Here is an 8,476-nt window from a genome sequence, read left to right as displayed (position 1 = left end):
TTTTTTTTTTTTTTTTTTTTTGTTAAGATTTGATTAATAATATATTTTATTTTATTCTAAATAATTAATTAATTTATATTTTATTTATAATTTGATTAATAGTATATTTTATTTTATTTTCAATATTGTTAGTTTATATTTTTATTATTTTTAGGTATTAATTGATACCGTGTATTCTATTTTTAAAATATTGAGGATTTAGAATTTTTACTGTTTTATTTTGAAATTTTTAATAATACATATTTTCTATCATTTTTTATAAGTTAATTCAAAACGATTAAAATTGATTTAATTTTCATTACATTTATATTAATAAGAAAATCACATTAAAAAAATGTAAAATAATTAATTAAAGGTTAAAATCAATAATCATAGATAAAAGAGACCTATCAAATTTAAACAGAGAAAAATATAACATTTAAAAATAAATAAAGCTAAATTAAATTTGAAATTTAGAAATAAAAATATAACATTATATTAAAATTATATATTTTTTACTTTATTTAACCATAGAAATATAACATTTTAAAATAAATAAACTAGATTAATTTTAAAATTTAGAAATAAAAATATAACATGTACAAAACATATATATTTTATTCTATTATTTTTTTTCTCTATATTTTTATACAAAAATCAACGTCTCGGGATTGATAGGTGGCTTTGTTTCGACACGTGTCATAATATAACTGGGTGTGGCCTTGATATTGACAACGGCTTGAATTACATAAGGTAATTATAGGCTCACAATCGCGTGTGAGAACCAAAATCCATTTCGAACTTCGAAAATTGCATATTTAAAAAATCACCTTTAAATTCAAAAATACTAAGTATTATATTAAAAAAAGAAGATAAGCCTCAAATTTTGTTCAAAAATACTAAGTATTATATTAAAAAGAGATAATCCTCAAATTTTATTCCCACCCTCATCTTTTCTAAAAACAAAATAATAATAATAATAATATTTTTTTTATTGTTAATATATAATTTTTTTTAATGGTTACTTTCACTTTCAAAATTATTTTTTATTTTCAAGTTTAAAAGTATTATTGAATGATTTAAAATTATATATATTTAATTGGGACGATGATTGAGGACAATGACTGTTGATCAATTGAGGAGCTGAAAAATCTTCTTTCGGTGGCTAATTTCGACTGTTTGATGAAGCAGATTCGCCAGCATCGAAGAAAGTAAAAAAAAATGATGCATGAATGGGCGTCGAGGCTTTTTTTAATAATGTCAGAAAGACGGCTGTTAGACAGGCATTAACAACTGTTGTTAGCAAATATTGAAAGGTATTAATGTTATTTTTTAAAAATATTATTAAAAATTTCTCACCATTCATATAAAAAAAATAAGGATATAGCTATTTTATTGAGAGTTTAAAAATATTATTAAATCGTTAAAAAAATTATTTTTTTTATTAACTTCTATTGATTTAGTATAAATGAACGTCTAATTGCTCTATTATTATTATTATATTTTAATAATTAAATCACGAATAATTAATATCATTATAAAAATATTTAATTTTATCTGTATTAAATTCAATACTATTGTATTTATTGTACATAGCGAGTATCTAGCAACCGAGCATTGTACATATGATACCACGACAAGTGTTATGTTCACAAACTAATTAAACTCAACCCTCTATTGGTTAGGTTGGGTTGTCTATTGTTTTTGTATAATTATTTTAAAAAATTATATTTATTTACTGTACATGTAACATTAATATTAAATTTTTCTAAATTTCAAATATAAAATATTCACATTTACTAAACATTTTTATTTTTCATAATAATTTTAATAGTATATGAGTTGGGTTGGGGTGTAACTTTCTTTTTTAGTACTAACTAAAAAAATATCAATTCGTAAATCGACCTAAATTTTCGATTTTCCAAAAAAATCAACTCAAGACTGAAACCTTGATCTTTATGGTTTAGGTTAGGTAGTATAGATTGATCGGAACGGTCGAGTCATCATCCCTAATCCAGCCATAGAACTTTATACTTATATACCACGACATAGGTTATTTGGTAATTATTCGACGGATATGTATTGTAAATGTCATTTTAGTTCATATAGATTGACCATGCAATTTGAACCCTCAACTTTAAACTAACGAGGATGGAAACTATTATATTGGTTGGATATTGTGTTAAATGAAATAAACAAAATAAAAAATGTAAAACAAAATATAAACAAAATAAAAAAATTTAAACTAAAAATAAACAAAATTAAAAATTTAATTTGTTAGATGATATATTAAATGTATTATAATTTATTAACTTAAATTATTAGTATTATTATAAATAATATATCCTATTTTAAAGACGATAAATAATAAATAGTACAAAACATTAATATTTGGTATTTGGGTGTGGCCTGGGGTCATCTTGCACGTTAGGTATCCCAAATTTTCAACAATCCCACTCCAATTATTCTAAACGACAAAAACTTAATTTTATTTATTTTTAGTCCATTATAATATATACACGTTTGGTTTATTCTCGTGTTTCAATTTTTTTTAATCGTAAGTTAGAATTTGATTTCAATTATTTTTAAAAAATATTGATAATAAATTAAAATATAATAGTATCATTATAAATGATATATATTGATTGAAACACAGTACTCACAAAACAGAGATAAAAAAAACAAAAAAATCTGGTAAAAAATCATAATATAAATATATAAAAATGATTAAGATGCTAGATTTTTAAAATATTATCGATCCACATTTTTTATTTTAATAATTAAAAAGTTAAATATTTAAAATAGGTTGGACTCACAAGTTAATATTAAAAATAAATTTCTATTTTTATTTTTTAAAATAAATAATTGAGAAAATAAATTATGAGGTTTAGTTTTTATTATAAAAATTAAAATTAGTATAGTAATTATTTTATTAATTATTACATATTTTTCCCTTTAAATAAGTTTTGATTATTTGAATCTCTAACCATATTTAGAAGTCTGTTCTTTTGGAGGCAAAATTTAAATTAACCGCTAATTATTTTGCTAAGACTCACTCGCAATTTTGCAGTCTTACAATTTACTACCTGAAGTTGATTATAATTACTTTTTTGCCCGATTGAAAGCTATCTGCATAGTTGACAGTTTGTATGTCCATCATGGCACCAACCACAAATTTTGAAGACCACAGGGGTGAAAACCTAAATACACGTAGTTGAAGCCCTTTCTTGCAAGAAAAGTAATTTAAAAATTTACGACTAAAATAAGAAAAATTAAAATTGGTAAGAAAAAATCCTTAACACGGAAGAGGCTCATTCATTCACTACCCAACCAACGGGACCTCAAGAGGTCTTTTTTATTCTCCTCTCCCGACCGCTATTGCAATTCTCGTTTCTCTTCGCCGTCAGTACTTTTCCGGCGATGCTCCGTTCTTCTCTCTTCCTCTGCCATCATCTTCCAGGGGGTTGATTCTCGACTTGTAGCTTAGGTTTCGTCGACGAACCGTTTTAGGTGCCTTTTTCTTTCTCTGTTGATGGCCTTTTATGGTGTTTTTTTGTGTGATTCTGGATCTACGTTTAGATCATTAGGGTTGTTTGTTTTTTATCTTTGCCTTGAATTTTTGTTCTCGTTGTTTGTTTTATGTGTTCTGATTTTTTCGTTGACGAGGTGTGTGATAAAAGAACGAATGGCACGGAGATTTTGTAGGAGCATGTTTATTCTCGTCTTCTCTATGATTTCTGGAGCTTCTATTTTAAAGTTCATATTAATGTAGACGCTGCATTTCTTTTGATTATTGTTTCATTCTTGAATGGAGAGGGTGGATTATCGATTTAGGGTTTTCTTTCTGTCTATCTTTAGCACAGATGCCAACATCGAAGTCTGGTTTTATGATCTGTAGGTCTGTTTGAGTCTTAGGTCTTCGATTAAGAGATTTCTGTCGATATGACAATGGGTGAGCGGAAGACTATTGACTTGGAGCAAGGATGGGAGTTTATGCAGAAGGGAATCACGAAATTGAAGAACATTCTGGAAGGATTGCCTGAGCCACAGTTCAGCTCCGAGGACTACATGATGCTTTACACGTACTATTTCTTGAAGTTTCTATTATAAATTTATGCATATTATCGGTCAGTACTCTTATGATGATCGGTTGTTGTCTTCTTAATTTTGTATGCAGTACAATATATAACATGTGCACCCAGAAGCCACCGCATGATTACTCCCAGCAGCTGTATGATAAATACCGCGAATCGTTTGAGGAGTACATCAGTTCTATGGTGAGAAACAAGCTCATCTGAGACATCCATTACGGTCTGATACATATCGCTTATCAACAACTCGAGAATATTGCGGTGAACTTAGGTTATCTTTTGTTATTGTGGTGAACTTAGGTTTTACCATCCTTGAGGGAGAAGCATGACGAATTTATGTTGAGAGAGCTGGTCAAAAGGTGGACCAACCACAAAGTCATGGTGAGGTGGCTTTCTCGCTTCTTCCACTATCTCGATCGATACTTCATTGCTCGAAGGTCACTTCCACCTCTCAATGAAGTTGGCCTCACTTGCTTCCGTGAATTGGTATGCTGCATCTTTGAGTAACAGATTCATTTGATTATTATAAGGCATTATTTTTTGTTTAAATATTAACCTCTACTCATCTCAGGTGTACAAAGAGCTAAACAGTAAAGTGAGGGATGCCGTAATTTCATTGGTATTTTGCCCTTCCTGCCATTCCTTTTCTTTCAACTGTATAGCATGATCTTTGGGATTTAAACATGCTTAATAACTATGGTCTTGTGACTCAGATTGATCAAGAACGTGAAGGAGAGCAGATTGACAGAGCCCTGTTGAAGAATGTGTTGGATATATTTGTGGAGATTGGGATGGGGCAAATGGATTATTATGAAAATGACTTTGAAGCTGCCATGCTCAAAGATACCGCTGCGTACTACTCTAGGAAGGCATCAAATTGGATCTTAGAAGATTCTTGTCCTGATTATATGCTAAAAGTAACTCTTTTGTTTGTTTATTTTTTTTTAAAAATCGGTTTATTTTCCTAATACATAGAGATGGTTTCTTACTGACTTGATTGATATTCTAGGCAGAGGAGTGCTTGAGACGAGAAAAGGACAGAGTTTCTCACTATCTGCATTCTAGTAGCGAGCCGAAGTTATTGGAGGTTTGTGGTCAACTTTGTGATCTCCTTCCACTTTCTATATGCACTTCTATAGATCTCTCTCCCTCGTTTATTTTTTAGTTTTTGTTCTTGTAGAAAGTTCAACATGAACTATTGTCTGTTTATGCTACTCAACTGCTGGAGAAAGAGCATTCAGGATGCCATGCATTGCTTAGAGATGACAAGGTCCTAACTATTAACTATGTTTTGTATGTGTTTTCCCATACTTCATTGTGGTTCTTCCTCTGATGTCGTTTGTTTTCTTTTGTCCTCCTTTTCCCTTTTTATGACTCTTTTGGGCTTGGGGCGATGCGAATGTTCTTAGGTGGAAGATTTGTCAAGGATGTTCCGTCTCTTCTCCAAAATACCCAAGGGATTGGACCCAGTTTCCAACATATTTAAGCAGGTTGGAAATCAGNCTTAAACTTTTTTTTTTTTTTTTTTTTTTTTTTTTTTTTTTGCTTGAAAGGGTATTATGTGTTAGAACAATCCCATGTTCAATTTTCAAACTACTTTCCATTTAAAGTGATTCTTTTCTTTATTATTTATGCAGCATGTCACTGCTGAAGGAACAGCATTAGTCAAACAGGCAGAAGACGCTGCAAGTAACAAGAAGGTTTCTATTTCAATTAGTTTGAAGTTTTTGATTTCTTTGCTCACTTATTGGAAAATATAAACCACTCGGTTATGATTTTTGATGTGGTTTACCATTCCTCCCTTTTTTTTTTTTTTTTTTTTTTTGTACAATTGTTGCAAGGCTCAATTTGTTTTATGGAAGTTAATTAGAGCTAAAATTTCTTATTTTAGAATGATCACTTATTTTCACTAATCATAATATTTTTAGACAAAGCTTTTTACTGATCGTCTTTGCATTCTCTCTGTTCTTTTTTATCTTGTTAGGCCGAGAAAAAGGACATCATTGGTCTGCAAGAACAGGTGTCTTTTGGCTTTCAAACTTATATATTATACTTTTTCTTAGTCCCGTTTCGAATGATAGCTGAGAGAGAGGTTTGAATTCAGGTTTTTGTTAGAAAAGTGATTGAGCTTCACGACAAGTACTTGGCGTATGTGAATGATTGTTTCCAAAACCACACACTTTTTCACAAGGTATGTGACTTCACCTTCAGTAACATTCAGTGCAATTCATAATATCAGCATACTTCTACGCATATCTGAAGTGCGTTCGTGTGTAGGCTCTCAAGGAAGCTTTTGAAGTCTTTTGCAATAAGGGTGTTGCTGGAAGTTCTAGTGCAGAATTACTTGCTACCTTTTGTGATAACATCCTTAAGAAGGGTGGGAGTGAGAAGTTGAGTGATGAAGCAATTGAGGAAACACTCGAGAAGGTAATTTTTTTTTTCTATTTATTATTCATTTGAAGTTCATTTAGTGTTGGGACTAAATAATTCATACGAGTTAAAAATACAGGTCGTGAAATTGCTGGCGTATATCTGCGACAAAGATCTGTTTGCTGAATTCTATAGGTGAGTATACATACTTTGAGCCAGTTGCCACTTTTACAGAACACTGTATTTTTTCAATAAGCAACTTAAATTTTTTTTTCCCACTGGTGGCAGAAAAAAACTCGCCCGAAGGCTTCTCTTTGACAAGAGTGCGAATGATGACCACGAGAGAAGTATACTGACGAAATTGAAGCAACAATGTGGTGGTCAGTTTACCTCTAAGATGGAGGGAATGGTAAGCATAAATCTACTACTATACTTTTTTCTTGTTAGAAAATTTTAAATTATCTCCATTTTTGCAATAATTTTTCTACAATAACAAAAAAAAGGATCGAATAACGGACCTTTCGAGATAGTTATGTCAAATACTTTGTGAACATTGAGTTGCTAATATTAAATTCATATGATTAGGTCACTGATTTGACACTGGCAAGAGAGAACCAAACTAGTTTTGAGGAGTATCTGAGCAATAATCCTCAAGCTAGTCCTGGAATCGACTTGACCGTTACTGTTTTGACCACTGGTTTTTGGCCAAGCTACAAGTCTTTTGACCTCAACCTGCCGGCGGAGATGGTAGACATTGGTTTTTCTTCTTTATATTTTGGGCGGGAAGGAATTATACTGCAATAGTTTAGGACATCGTTATATCATACAACATGTTCTTTCTGGTTCAGGTAAAGTGTGTTGAAGTTTTCAGGGAGTTTTATCAAACAAAAACCAAGCACAGAAAACTTACGTGGATTTACTCGTTGGGTACCTGTAACATCAGTGGAAAATTTGAACCGAAAACGATGGAGCTGATCGTGACAACCTATCAGGTTATAAGATTGTATTCCTCTGGCTCTCACTAAAACAATATTGTTGGTACTGATTCTGTTGTTTAATGTAGGCTTCTGCCCTGCTGCTTTTCAATTCCTCGGATAAATTAAGTTACTCCGAGATCATGACTCAATTAAACTTGAGTGATGATGATGTTGTTAGACTGCTCCACTCGTTGTCGTGTGCGAAGTATAAAATTCTTAACAAGGAGCCAAATACAAAAACCATCTCTCCGAACGATCATTTTGAGTTCAACGCAAAATTCTCCGACAAAATGAGGAGAATAAAGGTATATTCGTTGATGCATCTTCTTGTCATTCTTTTTCTTATGTTCCTCTCCAACAATTTGCGTGGCCCATTTTTTGCATAAGGAACGTGCTGTCGTTCATTTTTGTTTATTGTGTAGATCCCTCTTCCGCCTGTGGATGAGAAAAAGAAAGTAATTGAAGATGTTGACAAGGATCGAAGATATGCTATCGATGCCTCGATCGTGCGTATCATGAAGAGTAGGAAAGTTCTGGGTCACCAGCAATTAGTGATGGAGTGCGTCGAGCAGCTGGGTCGTATGTTCAAGGTTACACATCTCTTGTTTTGTTTCATGAAATGAGTCTTTTTTTCTCCGCTTCATCGTTACTGAAACACTTACTTCGTGCAGCCTGATTTCAAGGCGATAAAGAAGAGAATCGAAGATCTGATCACTCGTGACTATTTAGAGAGAGACAAAGACAACCCCCACTTGTTTAGGTACTTGGCTTGATCATCTTGCCTTTACCATGGGCGAGGGTGGTGGACTGGTGCTAATTCGAGATGGCATGAAAGGCTCGTGGTGTAAGCGGCTCGGGATCTGTGTTGTATGTTGCTTCCCTGCTGTAGCCTCTGTAGTTCGTGTGCCGTTTTTCCATGGAATCTTAAAAAAAACCAGGAGCTGATGGAGGGTTGTGTACATTTTGCCATCGGAACGAGGTTCGAGCGAGCAACCCCCCGTTATATATAATGTTATGTTGTGTGCACTCTTTTGGGAAGGAAGGAGGGGGGGGGGGGGG

General features: G+C 32.0%; 1 protein-coding gene across 3 annotated transcripts; it reads left to right on the top strand.

Moving 5' to 3' along the window:
- Nucleotides 1–3,282: 3,282 nt before the first annotated feature.
- LOC111498987 (cullin-1) lies at nucleotides 3,283–8,465 on the top strand. Of its 3 annotated transcripts, none has more exons than XM_023150406.1 (20): nucleotides 3,283–3,489; nucleotides 3,895–4,061; nucleotides 4,157–4,256; nucleotides 4,371–4,556; nucleotides 4,642–4,689; nucleotides 4,784–4,987; nucleotides 5,080–5,157; nucleotides 5,251–5,340; nucleotides 5,480–5,560; nucleotides 5,708–5,770; nucleotides 6,055–6,090; nucleotides 6,175–6,261; nucleotides 6,348–6,497; nucleotides 6,580–6,635; nucleotides 6,729–6,849; nucleotides 7,026–7,187; nucleotides 7,289–7,432; nucleotides 7,504–7,722; nucleotides 7,840–8,007; nucleotides 8,089–8,465. In XM_023150406.1, exons 2-20 carry the CDS (start codon nucleotides 3,922–3,924, stop codon nucleotides 8,188–8,190), a joined length of 2,235 nt encoding a protein of 744 aa, XP_023006174.1. In that variant the 5' UTR covers nucleotides 3,283–3,489; nucleotides 3,895–3,921; the 3' UTR covers nucleotides 8,191–8,465. The 3 variants fall into 3 exon arrangements, with proteins under 3 accessions (XP_023006174.1, XP_023006172.1, XP_023006173.1); XM_023150404.1 differs by having other exon boundaries at nucleotides 3,284–3,489; nucleotides 3,878–4,061; XM_023150405.1 differs by lacking the exon at nucleotides 3,283–3,489 and having other exon boundaries at nucleotides 3,860–4,061.
- Nucleotides 8,466–8,476: the final 11 nt, after the last annotated feature.

The sequence above is a fragment of the Cucurbita maxima genome, unplaced genomic scaffold (assembly GCF_002738345.1).
Source record: "Cucurbita maxima cultivar Rimu unplaced genomic scaffold, Cmax_1.0 Cma_Scf00026, whole genome shotgun sequence".
Classification (NCBI taxonomy): Eukaryota; Viridiplantae; Streptophyta; class Magnoliopsida; order Cucurbitales; family Cucurbitaceae; genus Cucurbita; species Cucurbita maxima.
The sequence above is the reverse complement of the archived record's forward strand: the minus strand, read 5'-3'. Positions and strand labels throughout refer to the sequence as shown.